Genomic DNA, 27,573 nt, shown 5'->3' on the forward strand with positions numbered 1-27,573 from the left:
GGGCCACGCGAGAGGAGCTTCCCGGGACTCCTGGGACACTCGGGACCAGGCGACTCACCCCGCAGCCGCGCAACTACAACTCCCAAGAAGCTTGGCGCGCAAGGCCCGGCGCCGCCTGAGGGAGTGTGACGCCGGGCTTGCTGGGGCTCGTAGTGCGGCCAGATGGAAGTCCGGCCCCGCCTCCGCCCGGCCGCGATTGGCCGGGGCCCGGGTCCGCCCCGCGCGCCGCGGTCGCCTGGCTCCGCACGGCGCTCGCCGCAATCACAGCGGCCGCGGCGGCGACTCCTCGGCACGGAGCGGTGAGGCCGGCGGGGCCGCGCTGTCCGGGGGCTCCGGCCGGGGGGGAGGAAGCGGGGTGCGCCTGAGTGAAGGGAGCTGTGAGCGAGGGATGGCCCGCTCCACTGCCCGGCGGCAGAGGCAGGGGCAAGGAGGAGCGGCCCCGCCGCCTCCCAGGGGAGCGGCCGAGGGTGCCGGTTTACTTCCCAGGCTCCGAGCGCTGCCGAGCCCCCGCCGCTCCGCCCGGCGCCCCGTCTGGCCCTGGGGCTGTCACGCGTGGCTCGGAACTGCGTATCATCCCTCCGTGTTGGAAGGGAGACAGGAGTCAGAGCGGCTCCTTCCGAGAGGCATTGGCCAGGGCTGGCAGAGGAGAGGAGGGAGATCTGGAGGGGCAAGCAGGGGCAACTGCTTAGATTTAGTCAACGGTAATACATTTTTAATGGGGGAAAAGGATGGAGTAACTATTTATGGGATTTCTGCAAAGAGCTGGTGATGACTGAAAGGTGCTGCGCTGTGGCTGGTTATTCAGAGCTGGTATACAGCTTTGCTGTAACATGAGGTTCTGCTTGGAGGTAGCACCACTAGCTCCCAATTAGGATGGACCAACACTGTGTTGAGTGTCTCTATTTGGGAGTTAAGATAAATATTGTAGCCAAGATCTGAAATGGGAAGATAAACCATAGTAAAAGACACGTGGAGTGCAGGAATCTTGTGTAATCTCACACAGGAATTTCTGCGTAATAACTTCTTCAGAATTTCATTCTCTCCGTGCTCCCAACATTTCCATGTTTGCTGAGTAGAAATTCTTACCCTTATCTGACTTATTCTTCTACCCTTATACCCCCCATGCCAAATCAAGGAATATAACGAAGTTACTCATGCAGTGTTGCAGTATCTGTTTTTTCTTACTATCAGAATGTGATGGCAGAGGCTTTGTATATCTGCAGACAGATAAGAAAGTAAATAGCAGAAGCAGTTTTACTGAAGCCTTAAGATTTGCCAGATTTGAATCTGGGTTTTTTGAAGTGTGTAGAGAAAAAATCCCCTAAACCAGGTGTATTGGCTTATCACCATTTTAGGAATGATTTTTGTTTTTTTTACCCTCAGGTAAGTTTTACTATCTCTGCTGCTGAGAAAAGTAAATCTGCAAACAGGAGAATGAACTTTATTTATAACTACTTTTAAATATATTTATTTAACATTAAGAATCGTTCTGAGTTAACTACAAATTAATGGGTTTTTACAGTAAAAGTGGCTTATACGTCTTCAGTTAGCTAAACAGAAGTATTTTACTACAAGTTCTAATCATAGTAATCCGGTTCATAGAATGGTTACTAGCAGACTTTGTAAAGAAATGTTTTGAAACAGACCATAATCTCCTTCAAAATGTACCTTATCAGAATTTATAATGATAAAGATTTTTTTCTTTCTCCCGCACAAGTGCAGAACGAAAATCAGAAAATCAGATTTTTTGTGCAGGGGCCTAATCACAGGTTTAGGTGCTTCTGTTTGTGTAACAGCCAGCACAGCACGTAGGCAGAACATTGCTGACAGAACTGTGGACATCAGTTTCCTGTGAGGAGGACTGTCACATATTTTGTGGAAATCAGCATCTAAGTATTACAGTGGCATGCAATATGCAAGCACTGTGTAGAGAAAGGAACTGTGGCTTGATTCTGGAATCTGAAAGCCTAGTGGTTATAAGAAGTGAGCTGTTCAGAAAGACTTCATAGAAAAGCTGTAATGATCATCTGATCAGCTTAAGGCTGTTACTTTTCAGCAAGGTTACTGTTAGTGTACTTCTCATGCAAATAAAATAGAGATATGGTTTCTGTTTATTATAGCTCTTGGAGACTGTGCTTAAGGTATTTGGAGTGCAAGCTACTGAAGTGTCAATATTGCTTTAAAAGCTAGTGGGAAATACTTTGGTCAACTCAAAGTCCTTTCTTTAGAGTGCTATCCTATTCTAAGAGTATTGATCTTAAAGGACTGTTTCCCAAAGGAAAGTTGTGAACTCAGGGAACAGGCAGCTGGCCAGAAAAATTGTTCTAGCAGCAGCTGGCTGTTTCCAGATGTGGTCTTCCTTAAGCATCTCTCTCTTATCAAGTCAGAGATGCATGCTAGCTATCTAGTGGGAAGTGGTCAAGGTACCTCTGTCAGGAAAGACTGGTTTTAAAAGTGAAATGTTCTGGCAGGAGCCACCCAATTCTGAACGGGCTTTCTCCACAGATTGTGCAAACTGTGCAGCAGCCTTACCTGCATGTGTACATGGTGGTCTGATGCTGAACCCACTGCGTCTGAGATGGGCCTTTGTCCTGGCATGGTCTCAAGGCAAAGTTAATTAACTCTTCTGTCAGAAAGACTAGACAGAGCTCGTAAAATCTTATCATATTTTGTGGATCCACCAAAGCTCTAAGATGATCTTGTAGTAACTTTTTAGTTTTTTCCATGTAGTCTCAATCTGCATGTGATTCAGGACTGATTGCATGTGACAGATCTTCAGAGAAAGGCTTTTTCTGTACCTGTGGTATGCTGGTCAGCTGTGCTGCTTTCTCTTAATATGACTTGAAGGCAAAGCATGTGATGGGGAACTCTCTTTTCGGCTGTAGGTCAAGAACTCATACAACAGGACCCTGAACACAGGCTTTTAAATTGCCCACTTGCACTCAGAGGCTTTCTTTAAAACAAGTAGAAATATGTGTGTGCGTGAGTGTGGTTTTTTGTTTGATCATCATTTGCTTGTTTATATTTTTGTTGGTTTTGGTTTGGGTTTTTTTAAGTAGTAGTTAGAGACAATAAAGACCCATTCCCACTGCACATGTGTTTAAACCTATTTTAAGTGCTGCTTGGAGAACTTAGGGGAGCTGAGCCTTTATTAATTATGGTTTATTGGTCCGTTTTGGTATGTCTGGGGTTTTTTTTTTGTTTCTTCTCTTCCTTCTGGTGTTAATCTGATTTAATTATAGTATAGGAAAAGACAGATAAGTGACATTATATGTCATTAATTAGTGCCAAAGAGGAGGTTCTTTTCTATTCTAAATAATCCATGACAAAATATATATGATTTGCTAGTACAGTGTAATGTTTCTTGGTGTTTATTTTTTTCTCCTGGGTGTTCTGCATCCGTCACAACTTTTGTCTCAGCAGAGGTGAGAACTATTAGGACTTAGATACCCTCGTACTATCCGGAAGACTCTTTAATCCCTCATGGAGGGACTGCCTGAGGGGCTGGTAGCTTAAGTCTCTGTTCCTGATCTGGCCTGGGGTTTTTCTGTTGTGGGGCTGTTTGCAGGCAGAATGCAGTGCTGGTGTGTGGTACATCTGTGGTACGTCTGTGCCTGCACAGCACGGGCCCGCTCAGAGGTACTGGCTGGGGTCCTGAGAACTGTAGATCCTTGTTAGTATAGTCAGGAGCATGAACTCACCAGGAAACACAATCTCATCAAACTGTTTCTGGTTGCCTGGTATATCAGTAACTGATAGTGGCAGTGACTCTTTCCGTGTGATAAATGTCTGTGTGCCAGGACCTCCCTTGAAATTAGCCATCATGTTGTATGGCCCAGTGAACAGCTGGCACCAACACAGCTTCTGCTGATATGCCCTGGATTCTAATAAATGGTATCTCAAAGAACTAAGCTCTTTCATCATGTGAAAGGTTCTCCAGTAATTGTTTGAACCATTTCTTTCCTTTTTTTTTTTTCATGTGAATACATATTATAGTTGGAGAAAGTTTTGAGACAGACACTGAGCTTTGAGGGATCTGTTTGCAGGAAATTCAGCTCAATATTCCAGTAAGTCGAACTCAGTTAAGATTTATAAACAGGTTGTCTAAAAGATACTGATTTTATTTTCTTGCCTAATATTTCAGGAGTTAGATATACCTGAAATTGAATATTGGAAATGAATAGGATCATTGGCCTGTGGCATACTGTGGTGCTTTACAAAAGTTCTAAACAGCTTGGTCTGAATCTTAGCCAGGCTGTAGGCAACAAAATAGGCAGTTTTATGCATGTTGTACACACCGTGCATCTTCAGCACAGTATGTTATTTGTCTTATCATCTGAAGAAGTGCCAAGGTAGATCAGGCAGAGTTATCATACAAAGCCCCCATCATTGTTTGGTGACAACAATGACACAACTTTACAATTCCAACTCAATGTGAGAGAATATAATCATCTAATGAAAAATATGCTTATTCCTTCATATCTGCTTGACTACTGAAGAAGCTAATAATTCAACAACCCCTAAATTGTTAAATTACTATGTATTAGTCTTGCACCAAGTGTCACAGGCAGTGACAGGAATGGCTTCTTCCTGAAAGATAAGTTTTTGGAAGAAGCAGTTTCATAACAGTTAATGTTGGTTCTGTCTTTTTTATTCTGGAGTTTTTATGTGTGGTAACAGTTCTTCCTATAGGAGCTCATATGATAACATGACTTCCTTTACTTTGGGCTAGCTCCACTAAAAAGGTTAAAAAAATCCAACTTGTAAATATATATATATATAGTATAATATACACATATATATATATATATGTATATTTCATACTACTGCTTGGAAGACTAAATCTTAGTGACCAGTGAACCCGTGCTATGTGTCAGGTTAGTAGTCTTCACTGAACCCAGCTACTTTGGAGAGGAGCTGGCTGCTTCTCTGTTTCAGCCTCATTTGAGTGGCTGCAGGTGGGTGGTTTTCACTGGGGTACTGAGGCTGACTTAGATGCTGTTTACTTGGTTTAGTGGTAGTTTTGACATTTTGCCTTGGGGGTTTTAGGGGTTTCTAGCTTTTATTCCAGGGAAAGCCATGTTAAAGTAGACTAGTCTGCCTCTTACTACAACGCCTCTTCCATACCTAGCAGCAATTACTGACTTCCAGGATCTCTTTTTTGTGAGTAAATGGGTGTAAAATCCCATCTCTCAGTGCATGAGGAAATGTGTAATCTTTATGTGTGGGCCAGGAGCATGCAATTCTTCAGGGGAGTTTGCTTTTAGAGTTTCACATTGGATGCAGCAGACCTGAGACTGTGACCAGTAAATGGAATCTGCCTACCCCATGCAACCCCAATTCCAAAAGCAAACCTTAAACCTGTGATTAGATATGGCCAGATAGTTTACTTTTAGAGCAAATGCTTTATCAGACAATTAAGGTGCTCAGGACATTCACTAGCAAGGACCCTACTTCTAGTCCTCTGAAGAAAGTAGAAGGAGCCATTTCTGCATGGGCTCAAACCTCCCTTCTGCTCAGCTTTTCTAAATTTGACATTCACAGGCTCAGATGCAATTTTCTCACTGTGCACCTTGTGCAAACACTTAACCATTGAGCAAAAGAGGCGAAAATGCTTCTCTTTCATGTGGTACTGGTTCACATTTGCTCTCCACTAGCGTGACAGGTTGCACAAATAGCATGAGTCTCTCACAGCCTGCACTTCCCCCCAGGCCCAGCAGTTAGGGCTGTATCTTGTGCAGAACAGTGGCACGGCCTCTTTCCACCCTCTTTGGTGTTGTGGACACAGAGAGCTTTTGTGACACTCTGATCTTCCAACTCCCCAGAAATTCTCTATGTCTGAGTATCCTACATCACCTGGGATTTGACTCAATAATAATGGGCTAATTACCAGTGAGTGGAAACCAGGGAATCACATAAGCAGAGACCAACAGAATAGTTTTAATCTGAAAAAGTTTTATCTGTGAAATAATTGATAGTGAGGCTTGTTTTGTATTTGAGATTTATTAATTGCCAGCTATTATAGAACAAAACAACTTGAGGGGGCTGAACAGCTTGGTTGTCCTATTCAGGATTGCTTTCAGTCAGATTTAAAAGCTGACAAAAAACTATTGTAACTAGTAGCAGCTTGGTGCTAAAGGAAGATATGACCAGAAATTGTACTGTGGGTTAGATGGTCTGTAAAACAAACAAAAAAACCCCACAAGCAAGAAGAGCTTCTAAATGTGGTACTACTGATGTTCGTTTTGCATTTGTTTTTGACTGATGTCCTCTCATTTACTTCTCTCAAAATTCTTCATTAGGAAAATTTTCTGCCATTTGTGGAGTAAATAAAGAAGAGAGATGATATTGAAAGCAGTTGTGCTTCTGGGCTGTGCTCTGGGCATCAGCACATTCCCCATGGAAGAACCTGAAGATGGAGGCAAGCACTGGGTGGTGATCGTTGCAGGTTCGAATGGCTGGTACAACTATCGCCACCAGGTAAGGACCGCTGGTTCCACATGCTGATGCTGCCCATGCTCCAGAAAATGCCAGCTCCCCGACTTGCAGGAAGGTGATAGCTGCCTGTCATCTAGACTAGTTCAGACCTTCTGTCATTTGAGCAAGTGCTTCTACTTCTAGAATCCCAGGTATGTGTGAAGTTTACAAAGCAAACAGCAGCAAGATTCACTCAGAACCTGCTCTTCGTTCTTGTTGTTACCACCCCAGGAATCCCCTTCCACTGATGCTTTTACTATGTGAATTTTTTTTTTTTTTTTTTTTTTGCATACAACTTTTTCTAACCTCTTGAAAAAGCTGTCATTACAGGAGGAGAAGTATTCTTCCTCTAATCATACTTCTGCATCCTAGGAGACCTGTGCCTTTTAGGGTAAATCTCGGTTACTAACTGGGCTGGAGGATCTAACCCCAACTTGCAGTTGTACAAATGATATCTAGAGTTAAACCTCATTTTGAGACACATACATGTTTCTTTCCATTTGTTTTCCTCTTTTCATTATGCTATGAAAAGCTTCCTTTTTTTCTAGTTAAAAAATCTGTGAAGGCTGCAAATGCACTGTATGTTTTGAGGAGTGGAGAACGTGTGGAAGGGGGGTCTTTTTAATGTGAACCAGTCTGCATTGCCTCAGAATTATGTTGGCGCAACAAAGATATGGTGCGCCAGAGTGCAGGGAACAAAGTGAGTGGCAGAAACAGGAGGAAAGGGAACCGGGACTCCTGAGTCTAACACTGCTGGGAAAACCAGTGCGTTGTGAAATTGTGGGCTGAGTGTGGGTGTCACTATGGACAGGATTAAATCCAAGTGACATAACTCTGGTTAAGTTCAAGATTTATAACCAGCAGTCAGGAAACAACTTCAGCATTTTCCCCTTGGGGAATTGCTGGACAATGCCTTAAACAGATTAATCTATGCTCAAATGCTGTCTTTGCTCTAAACTTGCAACTTAGCTTTCCTGGAGAACATAGTTGATTTAATTCTGGTTTATGTATACATTTATATATTTCTAAATGTTAGAAAAATAGTTTACTATAGTATTGTTGGTTAAATACCAATGTACAACATCAGCATTTTTAAAACTGAATAGTATGAAATGTACAGGCTGATTTGCTGAACACTGGAACTTTTAAAGTATTTATTATTTTTAATGTAACTGCCTGTAAGATATAGAGAGTCTTCATCCTCTTGGTTGATGGAGGAACAAATGAGCGTTCTGTGTGTTGGGCACCCTGGGTTTTGTGCGTGCTCTCCTCCTTCTCAGCTCACAATCAGTTTGTAACTTCAGCACAGTGATGAGCTTAAAACTAAATGAATCAGACTGACAATCTTGTCTCATCTGAAGGAGCAACCTGTTACTGGCGAGTGCTAGCTCAACACTTTGACAAACAGGTTTTAGGGATTTTGCCAGCTCCTTACAGAGCAAATATTACCTGATAATCATAGTTGGAATATTACAACCTTAATATAAACTATTCTTACTTCAAATTAAATCTTAGAGAGGAGTTTTAAAGTTGGAACTGGAAAACAGTGATGAAAATACTACTGCTGTACTTGATTACTGCTTGTCTTGGGGTGTCTAAATTTAATTACTGAGTTGTGCTCTTTTTGTTGCTATTGCTGTATAACCAGTCTAGCTGGCTTCTTTCCATTCTAGGAGGAGTTAATACCACAACATTAATTTTTTAAATAAAACTACCATTTTGAAGCTGTGGCTCATGAGAATTCCTTTTCTCAGTTGCCTGGGCACAGTTTGTAATCTCTCTGTCAGTGAGCCTTCAATGGCAAGTGTCTCTGCCAGGTATAATAAGGTTATGAAGAACAGAAGATCCACATTTACATATTTGTGTCCAAGAGTCTTTGGAACATGCCAGTTTCACAGAAGTCTATTAACTTTTGAGTGTGGTCATGCTTTGCAGACAGTTATTAAGTAATTCCTTTTCAATGTTAGAAAAATGAGAGCAGAATTTCTTTAAATACCTTAATTGTGAAGATAATGTCAACTAACATTGCGAAATATCTGCCATGTCAGATTGTTCTGAATTTAAATATGAGAAATCTCTGTATTTTAAACTACCACTTGCCTCACGTACATTATTAACATTTGGAAATAAGAAAATTAGAACACCAATAAAAATGCTATTAAAGTTACAAAAGCAGCATCATAGAAGAGTCTGTATGAAGGATCCTTCAAAAGGAGGCTGGGTTCTTACTTGCCTGTCCTGAGCAAGATACTGTGCATCTTAACTTGTTATGAAAAAGATGAATTCCCACAAGATGGAGCACATCAGTAGCTTGTGCTGTTCTGCCTAGTGGCTTTTTGTGGCCAATCTTAAGGGTCTGGTGGGAGTGAGCATGCATGGTAGGAGGGTGGCATATGGTGAGACAGACCCAGCAGTTAGTCATGGAAAATCCTCTTGTGTGTGCCATGAAGTGTCATCCAGACAAGTGTGCCTTGGGTATCAAAAAATGGGAGAAATTCGTTCCCAGCAAAACAAGCAGAATGATAGACTTTTTAGGACAGTTATACAGAGGAGGAAAGATGCTGCAGGAATCTGAGGAGTTCTAACAGGTTTTTGGAAACGTTATGCAGACTGATGATCACCATGTCTTTGTGTGTTAGTGTTCCCTACCTTCCAGCAGTGGAAGCAAAAACATCTAAAGTAATTAAATTATTTGCTCAAGTCACTTGCAATGGAACTGGGAACAGGACTTGATCTGTCACTTCTGTGCTTCAGAACACATAGTGAACACACATAGCAACACTTGGTATTGTTCAGTAGAATAATACCTGTACTATAAGAAATCAAAGCAGCACTCCAGGATTGCAGGTTTGTGTAATTTTTTTGCTTTCCAAGGGAGAAACTGCAGAGGAAAATACATTGTACTCTAATTCACTTTACTCCTGCCATCACCTTTCTTCCCCAGAACTTCTCTGACCTAGCCTGTGTACAAGTGGATTTGTAGATGTGTTCCAGTAAGTAGTTATTCAGTGTGGGGTTTTTTTATTACTGGATCCTTTGCTATTCCCTACATGCAACTGCACTCATAATGTCACTTTGTAATTTGAGAACTGAGCAGACACATCTCTGGGTTTCAGTTTCTCAGTTCAGCTGTCCGGGGTACAGTTAGTACATGATGTTGCATGTTTGTATTACATTTTTATTTTGTGAGCTCCAGTTGTTTTGCATGCTGCCTGCTACAACACGGTCAAAACATACTGTATTGTCTGCCGCAGTAATTATCTGGTGGTAATATGTGTTCATCTGACTGAGCAACCACAAAAGCAGAAGAAACAGATTACATATTCAAAAATGTCTCATTTCATACATTAAATGCTGTACAGACCCCAGGAACAGTAAGTTTGTAAAGACTGCAGACCTTGGAAACACTTGAGTTTGCACCTGTAACCTCAAGGAATCTGAAACTCTGCCCAAGACTGGTTATTTAGCTGTCAGTGGTCAGGATCCATTGTCAGTGGTACAAACCAAGGATAGAAAAGATAAGGAAAAACCCCACTATTTGCACTTAATATGAGCGAGATTCACACCTTGCAGGCAGTTGCTTCCTCTGTGATGGCTGAACTGGGACTTCTCCGTAATCAGGATGATCTAAACTTGTCTTATGCATTTATCTTATCAAGTTCCTAAAATAAATTTTAAGTATTTTGTGTAGTATAGGGCCCAATGTAATAGGCTCACTGTCATTGCAAGGCTCGCTTGTATATTGCTTTATGCTTGTGGCTTCTCAGTTCTTTGGTGGTTTTATCCTTATTTTAGTGGTTTTGATTAGAGTTGCCTGGGCTGTGGAAGGGCTGTCAGTGTGCTCCTCTCCACTCCTCAGCAGTTACACTGACTTCTCTGTAGCAGCTTTTCTGTTACCAGACTGGCTGCTGTTCAAGAGTCCTGCCCCTGTTCCTTGGCAAAGTGGCTCAGCTCTCTACTGCACAAAGAGCTAGATAAAATACTTCTGGTAAGCTTGGTGGCATAAGTGAGCAAATACAATACTAAATGCTTCTGTCAGATTTAGAGAATGACTCAACAAACTGGTTCTCATTAGGAGAAATAGTCTGGCTCTTCTGTGAGATGGACATAGCAGCTAATTCAAATCTAAATCAGGCTTCACATCAGATCAGAGAGACAGACTCTTGCTTTCTGGGTACTCAAAACCACATAGTCTGTGGAAAAGCCTGATGTGAAACAAGAGTCTTACGAAAGATTGAGTGCATACTCGAGAAAAATGCCAGACTGATAAAATCTGGCAAAATTAAAATTAACCATGAATTTGTGTACATGGGTCTGGTTTTGGTTGTTGTTTTTAGTCTTGTACATACTGAGCTTTGTGGGTCAGAGACTGTATTTATTCAGTGCGCTAGCCACTACCAGCCAGAGCAGTATCCTGTTCCAGGACAGTCTTAAATTCTCCTGTTTTGTACGTAACAGACACTAAGGATGTCTTGGCCACATGGCTTCAATTAACATTTCCTCTCTGTGCTTACAAAATTTAAACCAAACTTACAGGAAACCTTCCCTAAGTACTTGATAGAGTTACAGCTTTGGGCAGATTCACTGATGTATGTTTAAGCGAAGGAGTAAGACATGGCTAGCATTTCAGACATATTCTTCTACCTTGCTTATATATCAGAGTTCATTCTTGCTTAAGCTGTGACATTTCAGCACAGCTGTAGTGGGAATCTTGCTGCTTTATGGTGAAGCTGGCCCTTCCTTAGACATGCCTTTCAGCCACGAACCTAGCAGTCATAAGACAAGAAGTAACCAATTTCACACAAGTCCAAGCTTTTCCCTTTAGGAACTATTTATGGAAGCTTGTGTCATAAACAACTTGTTTTTTCCAAAAATGCCCCCAAGTAGTCTACTTAAAAGCTGTGTCATTCAAATGTGTAGACAGCTGTGTGGCACAGGAAAATAGGGGTGTAGTGGGTTTTTTTGGTGGGTTTTTCTGGTTGGTTGGGTGGTGGGTTTTTTTGGGTTTTTTTTTTTTTAGACTTTCCCCCAAATGTACATTTTGGGAAACAAAACGTCCATCCCAGGAAAACAGGGTAATTCATGTTCTGATCTCCATGCTTTCAAAATGTAGGAGTAAATTATTTAAGGAGATCTTCCGTAGAAATTTGCTGATGTAGCAACAGGTTTAGACTAACCAAGGGGTGAAAGGTCTTAACAGCGTCCATTTTGGAGCTGCCCATAAGGTCAGTTGTGCAGCAGGAGCTGTACAGCTGCACCTTTTCCTGTGCTGTGTGGGGCAGCTGCTGCCCTTCCCCAAATCATAGTCACAAAAACATGGTTTAGTGACAATTTACCCAGTAAATGTTCATAGCATTCATTTCACATATTAAACCAACAAGAATAATACCAATAGGAGATGTGGAACAAGTCTCTTTTAGAGTGGTTTACAGGTACAGATATGCCAGAAATATTTCTGAGAGAAGCTGGCTCAAATAGCAGTATTTGAGAGGCAGTTGCACATCAACAGGAAATACTCTAGATTCACATACACCTCCCTACTCTAGCTGCAGACTTTTCTACTTCGGTTTTTTAGAGATTTGTGGGGTTTTTATGTGTACACAAGGACCAAGCAGGACCAATATCAAAGGTGACTAATTAGGTCAGCTAATTCTATGCAATAAATCCCAGCTGTTTACTTAGAACTGTCCTACTTCAGTCAATGGAGTTTTAGCAGGAAAACATGTTTTTGCTGCTCTAGCCTTTGTTGATGATACCATTATGCTATCAGCAGGTACAGTTCCCTTATCAAAAGCTTTAAAAGGCTGGGACAACTCCCAAAGACACGTAAGTTAAGATTGAAGGGAATTGACTACATTGATCTGTCTTCCTTTACAGTAGGGATTTTACTAATGTTTATTAAGACAGCACATACTGAGCAAACAGTGAATGAACCAGAAGGAAGGAGAGGAAACAAAAAAAGGTGATAACGTGCATTTATAAAGTTTAATTTTGGGTACTTGGCATCAGTTAAAAACACCTCTAAAATCCCTACTGGCCAGCCAGTCTGCGTCTGTGGGAGCACAGATACTTGCTGATTGAATATGGTGATACTGTATCACTGTATGCCTGAGCATTTCCGTGTGTTGCCAGTTCCTGTCAGCATCGCAGAGGTGTATGATATCTTGAGAGTGAGAAGAGATCTATAATCTACTCATCAATAAGTGCAAAGAAGCCCTGATTAGTGTTTTCTTCTCCTTCTGCTTGGGTTGCTTGTGAAATTCGAATACATGCTTGGTCAAACTTGTGCTCTTCTGTTTCATATTATAAATAATACCTTCCTAACTCTGTTTAACCTCAATGTTTTGACTTGTTGAGGCAGCAGCTGGTATAATGACATGTAGGGAAATGGAAAACTAACTGGGAGGTTGTCTGGGATAGGTGGAAGAGAACATAGGTTGACCTGCAAAGTAGGAAATAGCACTGCTTTAGTAAGAGCAGTAAAAGGGGCAGGGTTAGTCACATGAAGAGATTTTACTGCAGAGAGTTCATTAGCATTGAACGTGCTTCACCCTTCCCAGAATCTTGTATAACTTTCTTCTCTTCAGTTTCAGCTGCACTTAGAAGACCACGGATAATAAAGTTACAGTATTTTACAATGTCCTTTCGGTTACACTAATCAAAATCAGTAGTACTCCTAAGTAATCTGAACAGACATTGGTCCACTTAAACCACTTCAGTTTGGCTTCCAAATTAGCAAATTAGATTAGTTCAACAGAAGTAAGCTTTAAAGCTTGCTTCTTGCCTGCATTTGGAGTGTGTATTTGTTAGATGAGATCTCTTCCATTAAACCTGCACAGCTTTTTCTAGCATGTGGTGGGTTGTAGTTCTCTAGTTTAGGAATGATCGTTAATCTCCCATTAGGGCATTCAGGGACTGTAAGTTTTAAAGAAGATAATAATTTGGGCTGGGGTTACAAAAAAGTTAGCATTCTGATAGAAGTCTGCATTTACTGTAATATCACTTTAATGGGTATTGTTATTTCTGCATCACAGAAAAATGGTTCTGTAAAGAAAATGTGCTTATTCATATCCTGTACAAATCAGGAAAAGAGCCTGAATAGAAATTCTGCAATTCTGTTTTCCAATGAAATCTGTTGTGCCCTGAAGTTGTTGCTCTGCAGAGTAAGAAATACATAATTAAAAAGAAAATATTCCTTAACCCAAATTCTCATTTTATAGTAAAGCAAGATTTAATAAAATTTTTTAGAGATGAGATTGGTAAACAATACTTGCTTAAGTCCAGGACAGTCTTCAATGCCCAGTCATGCAGGCTTGGTGCAGAACTAAGTGAAATTGGTGGAAATCCATCTCTTTTCTTCTGCTTGGCACACTTCAGATTTATCTGTCATTGCAGAAGGTTTTTATTTTGATTTTCTCACACAATGCAGAATGTTGCTGAGAACTTCATGTTAAATTTTGTTATCTGTACCAAGTCTGAAGTAACTTCTGGTTTCTGTTTAAATAAGAAATCAAAACACGTAACGAGGGAGAGATATTAATCATAGTCTCTATTATTAATGCAACTGCTCCTAATTAGAGAAAGACAATGAGCTCTGGTTTAAGCATTTCAGCTCTGCAGCAGCCCTCAGTCTCTTATATTGGAATACAGTTTCTTTTGGGCAATAGCCTGCTCTGAGGTCTGAAAAGTTTTTTTTCTTCTGGTCTCAAAGGTAAAATTTCTGTTAAAGCTAGTAATGAAAATTTGCTTAATTTCAGGCAGATGTGTGCCATGCGTACCAGATTGTACACCGAAATGGAATTCCAGATGAGCAGATCATTGTCATGATGTACGATGACATTGCTGATAATGAGGAGTAAGTGATGAATCATAGTGCTTATGGTTACTGCAAACATACCATAGTCACCAGTGTGTTTTGAGTTTGTAGTCATTTTGAAAGAAAAGCCTTTAAAACCACCTGTGATATGCACAGGGATGTTTCATCCATCAGCACAGTAATGCTCCTTTGAAATGTGCTCATGAGCTTTCTAAGCCTTAGTCCACAGCTCAGCATCAGCTGTGGCACTGAGCACTGCAGAGCATCGTTGTTATGAGAGTAAGGGATGTTAACTCCCAGGCATAACAGTGTGCAGCAGATAAATAACCTAAACTCATGAACACAGGGGAGCTCTGTGTATGACTTGCAGGGCTTTTTTGAAAGGATATTATCAGATTAATTCCCAGCATGTACATTCAACAAAGAGTCCCGTTCTTGGTGACTGTCTAGAGCATATCATTGCTTTCTGTATGAAACAGTTTATTTATACAGCCTCTAATTCCAAAGCAACTTCCCCCCAAATCAGCAGGCATTACAGGCACAGCAGCACTGGGAGCAAAGTGTTCAGGGCAATAAAGGCAAGACTGCAAGGAGATAGATGATGGAGACCATCCACCTACATCTTCAGGTTAGTTGATGTGATCTGAGGTAGAATACTTGAATGTACTCTGGGGGTAAGGACACCTGAAACAAGCATGTAACTGACTGAAGTGCAATATTCTGAGATCACTTAATGACATATGGTGCAAGTTCCCATACTCTCAGGCAAGCTGGCTCCTAGTTGTTCTATGGTCATTGTAGGGCATGTGGCTAATTATTCCTGTTTATGTTCTATTTACCTTTCAGAAATCCAACAAAAGGCATTGTCATCAACAGACCTAATGGCTCAGATGTTTATGCTGGGGTCCCTAAGGACTATACAAAGGAGGTAGGAACCAAACCCCTTTCCCTGGGCAAGGTTCAGCGTTATACAATATCTGAATAAATTCTTTCAGCCTGTAGCTTGCACTCCAAAATGCACATAGTATAAAGCATCAAGTTTATTCACCTGCATGGTTTGGCATGAAGTTTGGTGTTCATAAAATAAATATAAACAATAGATTCTTTGAAGTGAAGCATTGGTCATAAAAGTGAACCTTTACACTGTTTCAATGCTGACACATGAAATAAAAGGAAGAAAGGTCTTGGATTTGTAAATGTTGCAACTCAATCTGAAAAACAGCTATGTAAAACTAATTGTTTCATTAAATCAGTACTGTAATCCAGTCTGATTTCATGATTCAGCAGTGAGGAGATTGACAGCTGGACTGACAATCTCCCAGAATCAGACTTGAAACCAGTCAGAATTTACCTGTGAGAATATTACAGTGAAATTCTGCGACTTTAGTAAAACCTACAGAGAAGGCCAAGAAGATAGTTAATAAGAGAAGATGTTCTGGACACAAGGGGAGGATGTTGTTCTTGTGGGACATTGAGAGTGTACAAGGAAGAACTTGTGGATAATATGTAGCAACTATACTTTTGCCTGTATACTGATTGTTTACTGCCTGAATGGTCATTGTTTGTTAGGCAGCCTTGTCATTGTTTGCTAAGCAGCCAATCTTAAATTAGGCCACAGCCATTGTGAAGAGATATAAGAATAGCAGTAGAGAAAATAAAAAATCTTTCTACCTTTCTCGACTATGGATTACAATTAGTGTGGCTTTTATGTCCGCCTCGACAACAGCCACACAGCAGCAAAGTGAGTCATTAGATAAAAACGGATTGAAAAGGATGGCCAGCTAAATTTGCCATCCATGCATGGATTCTGACTTTCAGCAGCCATCTTTCTAAATGAAAATTTTTGTTGTTTTTATGATCAGATCTAACTTTAATCTTCTCAAATCCTTAGGATGTTACTCCAAAGAATTTTCTTGCAGTTCTCAGAGGAGATGGGGAAGCAGTGAAGGGGGTGGGATCAGGAAAAGTATTGAAAAGGTAAGAGAAGTTTAATTTAGAAAATAATTGTATATGTACTTGTAAATTGACACTGATTTCAACAAAAGAATAGGGTAAATTAGAACAACTTGAGAATCCAGCAAAATTATTGATGGCAATTCCAGGTCCTTCACATTACAAATACAGTGGTTCTAGTTTCTTAAACTATGCATCACAAAGAATCAACTGCTGATATTTGACTCATACAGAGTCCAGTATAGATCAAGGTATAAAAGTTCTAGAGGACTCTATCAACTGTATTAAGGTATTTGTTATTTTGACTATTGTCTTTTGCAAGAAGGCTATTCAAAGAGAGTGTTGCTAAGCTTTGGAGACCTCTGGAAATGGTTTTCTAAGGCTTGTCTTAGTGTACATGAACAGTTTTATTCATCAGTTGAAGACTTAGGTTAGACTCAGGTCAGACTTAGCCATCAGTGGCAGAGGGACAGAGAGAGCTTAACCAGCTCATCAGTTGGAAGAATTGCATGTCTAATCCCAGCCTTGGTCTTTGTAGCACATACACAGTTATTGAGGCTGAATATAAACCATAATTCCATTCCTAATGAAATGGAATTATGGTTTATAATTAACGCAAAAAAAATTTGCGATTGAAAAAGTAATATGAGCAATTAAACTTGTAAGTGATGTATTATGCTTAAATTATTTGTAAACTAAGTTACACAAATGATTCTAAGTTTAGCAATATTCTAATATATGAAGAATAATAAATTATAGATTGGCTAAGTGGAATGTAAGATTTATAATTAACAGTAGATTATAAAGGGTTATATAATTTAGATGGTTCAAGAATGTAGTTAATATATTTGAGGGCCTAATAAAAACTCTTCTTGGAAGGATACTTGGTGTCAATTATTCATCTTGCTTCTGCAGTTTGAGATGTGAAAGTATGATGCCTGCTTACTAAGATGTACTATATTTCTGATTCTTGGTAAAGAGCTATATCATATTATATATTTCTATGTACAGGAATTACTGTAAAACCTTTAAGAATTTAAATTCAACCATTTGGAAGGACTAACCTTGTTAAAGAAAAACCATGAAGTCTGTCTTGATCTGACAGTTGATTTTAGAGGCATAGCAATGAAACAGAGCAGATGAATCCCACCCTGGCACTGAAGAGAACAATAAAAAAGAAGGAGCAGGACAATAGTCAATAAGTTATTGCTCTGAATTGTTTAAACTTCATCCTTAAAAGCTGAGGTTTAAAATTATATATGCAACACATATAGACAAAAAGTTAATAAATTACTGCACATTACCAGATTGTGCTCTTCTACTATCTGGAATGAGGCAAGAGGTGACTATAAAGCAATTTTTGTTTAAAAAAATGTACTTCTGAACACACCTCACTTGTGAGAGCTTGACGTTCCAATTCAAATAAGGGAGTAGCTGTGCAGAGGGCCAAAGTCTCCGAATGTACTCAGGAAGACAACTTGAACCCACAAATAAAAGTCCTAGTTGTTTACATTCCACCTTGGTCAAATTTTTTGCACTTAGAATCAAGAGCAGGAACCTGAAAAGTAACACTCAGCACTTCTTTGTTAGGCTGTGTTTGAATTTTCAAGTGGCCTGACTTTTGCTATTGGGTGGGACGAGACTCAATTCTCCTTTCCCCAGGAGGCTTCCAGGTGGACTTCCAGGTGGTGCCCCTAACCAGTAGGTTATTGGCCAGACAGAAGGCTGGACAATGTTCCCTTGAGCTGCTGCAGTTGTACCTGTTTGCCGTGAGGGAAGAGCAAAAGCAAATAAAGATTTCTGGACTCTGGTTTAGAGGAACAGAGGAGGGCTTGGACACTCCTGCTGATATATTTACACGTTTTATATTTAATTGTCGTTAAATATAGTTTAAAAGGAAAATTCCTTTGCAGATCTGCTGCTAGGGCAAGACCTTTCTATCACCCAAACACGATCTTGTTTGATTTCTATCACCCAAACATGATTTTGTTTGATTTAGAGTGGAATCAGACTGTACAGCAAACTGTACTACACAGATGTGAGGGTGTCTGTGATCAGACTGTGAACAGACTGTGAACAGTCTCGCAGTCAGGTGATCTGCGAGCAGTCAGTGCTCAACTGACTGCAAGGACACTGGTGCAAATGCCAGCCTGTCCTTACAGGTGTGTGTGTACGTGCATCAGTTCCTCATGGAGTTGTAGGCTGACACTGCTTTGTGATCTGTATGGCTCATTATGGCCATGGTAGTACTTACACATACCTAGGGGTCTTAGCAAAGAGGGTTTTATGCTTTATCCCTTATTATTTTATTGGTGCCTTGGTATAACTTAGGTATAAAAGCATTCCTTTTTTACCAGACTTCTACAAAAGCCCACAGTATAACAAATTCTTCAGACAGCCATTAAAAAACAATTGTGATTCCACCATACTCTACATAACAGCCCCTGTCTCACAATTAGTTTACAGTTTGGAACATGAAGTGTAATTGCCATATTCCCCATGCTTGAGGGACTAGCCTATATCCCTATTTTCATTCCTTTTGTGAGCACTCATCTCCTCTAATAAGGATCCAAAATAATGTGCTTGGGAGAAAAAAATAATACCAAGAGGAAGAGGTGCTTCAGCTGTATTATTTTCAGATAGTGGCATGTCTTGGCACTGAGAAGGAGATGAGTGTTGCTGTAATTAAGGTTAGGTTGGAGTAGTTAAAAAGACTGTGTTTGCAATTGTTTCATTACAGTGGTCCCAAGGATCATGTGTTTGTTTATTTCACTGACCATGGAGCTCCAGGACTTCTGGCTTTTCCTGATGATGACGTAAGCATTTTGGGAATAACATAAAACCCATCATTTTAGTGACATACTAAAATAATAACTAATAAATGTAAAACATGAGAATATGTAGTGCACTGCTATATTGAGGGGAGAGGCAGAAAAAGAGCAATATTCTTCTCATTATTGCGTTTTGGATTTTTTCCAGTTAGAACCTGTAACATTCAGTTGAAATTTAAGTTATGTCATTCCATATTTCACTGGACTTTGGTGGTCCAAGCAGACTGTTTCACACAGGTGTGACTTGGCTTTCTGGTGCACCATACATATCCTCTGGGACCATTACTCATCTTTTACAGAGTGGTAAAAACTAGAATGTTATACTTCAGAAGGGCAAAGGACTGGATAAATTTATTGGGGAAATAATGTACATATTCACAGCAGTTAGTATTTATTCTTAAGTGAATTGTGTGTCTGTTGAACATAAGTGGTTTTAATACAAGCCTTCTTATTTTACAGCTTCACGTGAAGGACTTGAATAAGACTATTTGGTACATGTATCATCACAAGAAATACCGGAAGGTAAACAAGCATGCCAGAAATTCTGAAATTAGAAGATCAGCTGGCGTGGAAGAGAGAGATGTCTTCAATTTAAGAGTTGTTCAAAGCAGGAAGAATCTATTACATGCAGTTAAATTTGCATTAGGATTTTGCACTTAAAAGGATTGATCTGCTCCAAACTTTCCCCTTCCGTATTTAGTTTACTTGTTTTTGCAGTCAATGTTGAGGTGTAGTGTAACAGCTGTTTGCTAATGCTGCATATTCTGATTAGAGAAACAACATCAGTAACTGCTGTGGCCCCGTAATCTGTACCTGACTCTTTCTTCCTGTGCTTTGTTCACTTCAGACTGTGCTGTTACTACAGGAAGTTTGTATATACCTCATGTTTTTCTTACAGTTACTTATATAGTTTAAAAGACTCGACCTCTTGTCAAAAAATTCTGTGCATTTATTTTATCACATATACCTTTTAAGCAGAAAAATTAATGTTTTTAACATTTTACTAGTGCTTTTTTTAAGCAGCTCTTTGTGGCAATGTCTGCTATGGCTGGTTGTGTTTAGGAACATACAGCTGGCATCAGTTCCAGAGATACTACATTCAATACTGACACATTGCTGTGCCTATAGAGTGGCTGTATATTTGATCTGTGCTTTCTCCTTTCCACATAGTTTGATTCCTGAAAATGAAAAATTGTCTTTTGTTTTGGAGCATTTTGCATAGCTATTGTTTCAGGAATAGTAGTACAGGCCAACTAGCTACAGCTGAAAAACACCAAACAACTTTTCTCCATTTCCTCATTTAATTTCTTACGGTCTCTGATTTTTTTATTTTATAGATGGTGTTCTACATCGAAGCATGTGAATCTGGATCTATGATGAATCATTTGGCTGATAATATCAATGGTGAGAAGTCAGTTAAATTACTGAACTTAAATATCACAACTTGTCACAGACCTAAACAAGTATTGACTGTGGCAAGAGTAGGCTCAAGGCACATTTATGTAGAATTTTAGCAGGGGAGCACAAGAAAGTAATACTTGCCGTTTACAGGAAGTTCCTTTTAATAGAGTCTTACAAAAGACTGAAAAGGCGTTCAGTTTCTTGGAAATGAGAAGTTGAAAAAGTATTTCTTTTCAGGAACCAGGTGGTTGCCCTTGGCTGGTAGCAGTTAAGTCATACAGACATTTCTCAGCCTCAGCACTGCTAACAGCAGGTGTGAAGTTCCTGCTGTCAGTTTCATTGAGTAGTAAAGCAGCTGTGAGACACCACTGCCAGGCAACTTTGCTGCACATTTGCACAATAGCCCAGGACGTGGAACTCAGATTTTTCAGGGTTTCCAAGCTCTCTGCTGCAGAGCTGGAAGCTCAGCCTTGATTAGGGTAAGGAATCACAGCCTTTTGAAGCACCTATTCTGTGGCTGGAGGACAAGTGCTCACTGTTGTGGTTTTGAAGATGTGATTGCAGAGAAGACCAGCCATGTGCCTGTCCATGGCATCCTGGATGTTTGGCCCTGGGTGTGCTGCCTGACACCCACCAAGATTTCTTACCAACAGTTTTTCTTTGTTACAGAAAGTTTCATGTTGACGATGTTCAAGACAAATGCTCAGTATTTTTCAAAGTTTATGCTATCAGAAATTTTTACAACCAGCTCTGCCACAGACTTGCAAAGGCAGAAAATTGATAATTTATGTATTAGAGTACAAAGCTGTCCTTGGCAGCTTTCACTGATGAGCTAAGAAGTTTAACTGGTTACTTAGTAAGCATTTTGAAGGGTGCTAAGAGGAGCATTTTACTGCGCAGACAAGATTCAAGACTTTTTTTTTAATTTTGAGCTTTAGGTACATTCTGAATAGAAACAACACAATAGCTCTATAAAATCATGTAGAACATTTTCAGTTTGAAATTTGGATTTTCCTTCAATTACACAAGTATGCTATGTATTGACTTTGGCAAAAAGCCAAAATAGCTTTTGTTTTTGTATCTGTAACAATGTGTTTACAGTATTTCTGCTGTGTTAGAGATTACTTACTGGGAACACTGTGCTCAGGGCAGATGTTGTAGGTTTATTGTTCTTTTCTCTCAGTGTAGAGCATTATCCAACAAAGTGTATTACTTAGAAGGTGGCATTATCTGGAAGAAAAGATGATTTTTAGGGGATTCACTTCAAGTTTGGAGAAAAGCTCTCATTATTGTAATAAAGAAAATGAGTATACAGATAGTTGTTAGTGCACAGTGCTCTCAGGCAGTTCGTGAATAGTAGATTTTTCCCTCAGGCATTCTTTTTAAACACCCCAGACCACATTCGGCAGAAAAGAAGAAGCTCTTGGAACAGCACTGAGGGTGACTGAACAGAATGATTAACAGGCTTTTTTCATTCCTGCTATTTGGAAGTAAATGATTGAAAGGCAAAGTACTTAGACAGATATATCATGTGCAGCTAAGTATTAAATCATGGAGGGGGGAGGGGATATTAAAAAAAAAGATAAAAAACACCCTTACTATTTGTATTACAGTTTATGCAACAACAGCTGCTAATCCCAAAGAGTCATCTTACGCATGTTACTATGATGAGGAAAGGCAGACTTATCTTGGGGACTGGTACAGTGTGAATTGGATGGAAGATTCAGATATGGTAAGTTACTTAAATGAATTTTCTTCATTTTCATGTATGAAAAAGATCACTAGGTTTTTTAAACATAGCTCTTTTACAGGATTTGTGAAAATATTTGGCTTTATGTGAACCAAAATCAACAAATTAAGTTGGTAAAAGTATTTATCTACTACTCAGAACCATATATATAATCTTTATTTGTTTGGGCCACTGAATTTACTTCCAGTACCAACTTTCAGAAATATTGTTGTCTTTTGTTTTTTATAAGATAGAAAATATCTAATTTCTAGTTCCAAATTCACATAATCTTTATTTGCTAATCTGAGACCACATCTTCAAATCTGTTAAAAAAAATGGGCAGTTCAGTAAGTAGTATATCTGCTTTAGGGGTGCTTAAATACAGAACTGTGGCTAACCCACTTGTTAGTATAATGGAGAATAGTGTTAATGAAATAAATCTGGGATTTGTATGCTAGTCCACTCCCTTCTTGCCCGTTTGCTGGGAGATTAGGAGATTACTAAAAGCAGTATGACAATATGCTGTCAATATTGTCAGTTGTCAAACTAAAAGCAGTATGTCAAATATGCTTTTCAGTTTTTACTTTCATGTCTTTCAAAGGTTGTATAGCTCTCGCCCTATACTTCCTTCCACCCACTGGCAGCTAAGACCCTTTTCAGCTTCCCTTGCATTTTTAGAATAGCTGAGTTTAAGTATCTTTGACCTCATGGAAGTTTCTTCATGCAGGAGGATCTAAGAAAAGAAACACTCCACAAGCAGTTTCAGCTGGTGAAGAAACGCACCAACACCAGCCATGTGATGCAGTATGGAAACAGAGTATGTATTTGGGAGGGCTTCCTGCTCAAATATATCTTCAAGCCTTTCGAACCCTATACTTTCATGCCTTAAACCAAACAAACCCAAACAAAAAACAGCTGTAAACTGGCAGGGTTGATTTAGCCATTTTCAGTCATGAGCCATTTCTCTTAAAAGACCTCTTAAAGCATTTAAGAGATGATGATCCTGATGGTAGGGAAATCAGCCTTTGCATATGCTTCAGTCTAAGAAATCAGGGTACAAGTTGTCCTCCAAGCTCTGCTAGTGATTTGACACTTCAGTAAAGTATACGAGAGGTATTTACCACTTCCAGGCATATTATGAATGTTAGTGAAATGTTAAAAAGTACAATGATCCCTCAAATGGGAAGAGCTGAAAGGTGATACAACATTTATAATAGTCCCATTATGCAACAGGTTAAATACTTGTTAAAAATAATGTGCAATTAGATAACCTGGCAGCCTTTTTCCCTGCAGTGGGTTTTGGAAATAAAAGTTCCTGATTTTCAGCAGCCTTTACCTCATTGTATTAAAAACCCCAATATGTGCATATACACAGACACACACATCTACAATCCTGTGATCTCCTTTATTTTCTCTAACAAAACAAGTTTAGAGAGTCAGGTTTGCATGGCAGACAAAGACAGAACCACCTGATTGACAGTTTCCATCTGCTTACTTTCTATCCTTCAGAGCATCTCCTCCATGAAAGTGATGCAGTTTCAGGGCATGGGGAAGAAAGCTATGCCCATTTCTCTGCCACCTGTAGAACACTATGACCTGATGCCTAGTCCTGATGTGCCCTTCGCAATCATGAAACGAAAGCTGATGGCTACCAATGACATTTCTGAGGCTAAGAAGATTGCTGCAGAGATGAAAGCATACCTGGAGGTAAAAATAGAAAAAATAATTGCTCATCAGGCCAGATTAATTTCCATCCTAACCAATGGCAGAAGTAAAATCTCTGAAAGTCAACAAAATTGCTCTTCAGATGGTAACCTCTAGCTGATGGTTTACTCTTCGTTTAAAATTGAGGAATCTGTTCCACAAGGCACATTCGGTAATGGTTATCTAGGCAAAGGTAAGCAAATGCAAAAGTCAGTCTCATAGCTTCTACTGACAGGAAGTTCCTCATCTGCATCCATAGGGATTCTTGTGGGGAAGACTTAATCTTTGGTGTTAGAGAATCTCTTGTCTCAGTAGAACTGAAACATTCCAAATCAAATAGCTCCTGCAAAATGGAAGTAAGTATTAGTGTTGGTGGTGCTTTCTTTCCCTGGCAGACACTAGGAGAGTAAGTGATTTTGGGTTCCAGGAATCTTGACTTTCTGTTGCTTTTCATTTGAGTGTTAAGAGACAAGTCCAAGAGGCTATGCTAAAAATTATGGCAAAATCTGGTTCCCTAAAGAGCCCAAAAGCTAAAGGAGGTTTAAAGAAAGAGAAATTTCATTCAAAGTCTTTAAATTAGCTTTAGAAAAAGCATATTTTAAGCTCTTGTTTTATGTGCAGGTGAAAGAATTTATCCAAGAATCCATGCGGAAGATAGTCACCGTAGTCACAGGTTCAACAGAACAGACCAAGCAGATTCTGTCAGACAGATTGACCATCAGCAATTATGACTGTTACCAGTCAGTGGTGAACCACTTCAAAGCTCATTGCTTCAACTGGCACTTACCTGTGGTAAGTCACTCATTAGATATAACCTGATAAACAGGCCAGAACAACTAGCACAGTCATAGGCACATCTGCAAAAACCAGCTTTTATTAAAAAGCTACCTTGGGGCAGTCATACAGATTAGTTTTGGAAGAAGGGTAAGTAATGCTTTTGGAAGCAGGAAACCACTTCTACTGCACCTTTAAGTAAGCAAGAAGTTTACTAAAGACAACCCCAAAAATCTGTATTTTTCACTAGTTAGTGCTGTTGCTTCCATCAGTTTCCTCCTCAGAAATCCCAATGTTTAAAAAGTAATTTTGTATTTCTTCTTGAAACATCTCTACTGACAAAACAAAAACACAAGCACCACCACTCTGAATTCATAATCTTGGTGCATTGAGATTTCTGTATTACGTTACAGTATTATGCATAATTCCTTGTGGTAGCCTCGCTGCCATTTCCATAGTCTTGCTGAATTCTTGAGAACCACTTTTTAGTTTAGGGGCTTTATTACTGTTTGCTCTTCCTGGGATCCCAGTTGAGGATCAAATCCTGTTGTTAGACTGTTTAGATAAGAATAACACAGTCCTGATGTCAGGCAAGATAGCCTCTTCAGCGGATTTTTTGTTTTGTTTTGTGGGATTTTAGGAATGTAATGGGTTAGATGGTCTTGCCTACAAGGCCAGTGTGCAGCACAGCTGAATTTGCCTAAAATTCAAAGAGCAAAGTGAGCAGAACAAAGATCCATTTAGCCCAGTACTAGATTATCAGTTGAAGACCTTGAATATTAACAGCATCTCTAAATTATTTGCACCATTTAGTCTGGATAAACAATACCTGCTTTTCATCTCTGAAATGACTAACAGTGTTTGTTTATTTCAGTATGAGTATGCACTGAGACAGCTGTATGCCTTGGTCAACCTTTGTGAAGGAGGATACCCCATTGACAGGTAATGAGGTTCCCAGATACCCCCTATAGTTTTAACTATGGCTGAAAGAACAAAAGCTAATAGGCAGATAAAGCTTAATCATAAAAGCTTCTCACTTGTTCTGCTCTTGTTATCATTTTGTCAGTAAATCACTCTAGAGTTAGAAATGTTTATTTTGACAAACATCATTATTAGTTCCCTCCCACTCATAATGATCCATGTCCCCATAACCCTTTAATTTCCATACTGAGCCTCATGGGAAATGACAGCCAGTCAGAGGATCCCACTGCACCACACAGCATCGAACAAAACAGCATGACTGGTGCAAGGGCGTTGCCCTGTAAATCCTGTATGAGCTTACACTGAAGCCAGGTTGGGAACTGCTGTGTCTTCTGTGCTACCCCCTCAGCTGCTAGCTCAGAACACCACAGCACTGCTGCGTTCTGGTGATGAAAGGGAATATGGTGCTGGGTCCTTCCTGTGTGTGGTAGGAAAGCAGGGAAGTAATGGTCCAGGCTGACCCTTGTGGTGGTGCAGTAGAGCTGAGGGCAGCATGGTGTTGGAATTCTGTCTTAGGAATTTGTGGTAGAGGCTGGGATCCCAGCTTGTGAGTCATGCAAGAGGAGGAAAATGGAGAGAAGAAAGCAGAAGGGTAGGGAATGTGAGGATGGACTGGTAGTTCAGACAGTGTGCACTTGCAACTCAGAAGGTGAAGAATTGCTGTCCCTACTCCTGGTGGCAGCCCACTGCAGTCAGTTTGGGAAATAGTTTGAGAGCAGAGTGCCTAAAACGTTACTCATCATTATTGTTCTCTGTTGCAGAATATGCCTGGCCATGAATCAAGTGTGCCTTGGGTATTGATGGAAACAACAGTCCTGAGTATAATCCTTACTACAAATGATAACTTTTCATAGCTGTCATAATCCAGACTTTACGTGCATGCAACCTGGAGAGAGTCAGCCATTGTACTGGAACTGTGCTGGGAGCTGAGGCACCAGACCATGAGCCATGCAGCACTTGCCAGTGCTCTCCCCTGCATTCCCACTTGCTGACAGCCTGCTGCTTTGGGAGAGGCATTTTGGCAGACCACCTGGAGCTTTCAAGATGGATAATTTTTTTCAAAGCACAATGCTCTTAAGAATCTCTGGATGAACACTACAGGCCACCTATGTGATTGCTAAATTCATTCTAAATCTAAACATTGAGTCATTAATTCTGGAATTTTTTTTAATACTCTTGATAACTCTTAACTTTAAAAAAAAAGTTAATGAATTCCATTACAGTGACTAATTTGCAGTTTGGTTGAAGAGTTAAGAAACCAAAGCTTGTTCTTTAAGCTTTAACTCCTTAACAGTTTAAAGAAATGAGTTGCGTTTGAGAGCTATTTGATGTGGACAGCGCAGTTAAATGTTGGAACAGTAAAAATCTTTGTGAGTAGAAAGCACTGTTTTCCAAAGAAAAACAGACATATCTAATGCTGTAAATTTAGCACCAGTATGCTGTAATAAATTGTGTATACTCACAAACCTGTGGGAAGTCATAGAGTACAGGAATTGCCTGTGAATAATAATAAAGTTGATGGTTTCATCTACCCACAGTGCAATAGTGTTGGTCTGTCTTGAAAATGAAGGAGAGCTAATTAATTCTGTGATATGCAATACAAGGTTCATCGGCCCCTGTAAGACTTTCATAAGGCACGTCATCTCAAAAAAACCCACTCTAGCTAACCAACAAAACCCAAAACAAACCCTAAAACTCTAGCCTAAAAGCAACAACAAATACGTGAAACCCCAAATCACACTTGAAGGTGCCACTCCTTAGAGGTGACTCAGTAAAGGACAAGCACGGCAAAATTAGAGATTGTGAGGTGATCCACAAAAGTTTCAGGTTGTCCACACTTTTTTACATGAAGAGAAAGGATACAGAAATATTTCATAGTTATTTTCAAAAAGTGTGTTAAAATATGC

At 39.9% G+C, this 27,573-nt stretch overlaps 1 protein-coding gene across 1 annotated transcript; it reads left to right on the top strand.

Annotated features, from left to right (window-relative positions):
- Window positions 1-211: 211 nt before the first annotated feature.
- LGMN (legumain) lies at window positions 212-27,197 on the top strand. The gene is made up of 14 exons (XM_048307645.1): window positions 212-299; window positions 6,303-6,480; window positions 14,235-14,332; window positions 15,140-15,221; window positions 16,185-16,270; window positions 18,987-19,062; window positions 19,537-19,599; window positions 20,415-20,481; window positions 22,092-22,210; window positions 22,935-23,024; window positions 23,717-23,914; window positions 24,533-24,703; window positions 25,560-25,627; window positions 26,428-27,197. The coding sequence occupies exons 2-14, from the start codon at window positions 6,343-6,345 to the stop codon at window positions 26,465-26,467; spliced, it is 1,296 nt and encodes a 431-aa protein (XP_048163602.1). The 5' UTR covers window positions 212-299; window positions 6,303-6,342; the 3' UTR covers window positions 26,468-27,197.
- Window positions 27,198-27,573: the final 376 nt, after the last annotated feature.

This window comes from Corvus hawaiiensis, chromosome 6, assembly GCF_020740725.1.
Source record: "Corvus hawaiiensis isolate bCorHaw1 chromosome 6, bCorHaw1.pri.cur, whole genome shotgun sequence".
Classification (NCBI taxonomy): domain Eukaryota; kingdom Metazoa; phylum Chordata; class Aves; order Passeriformes; family Corvidae; genus Corvus; species Corvus hawaiiensis.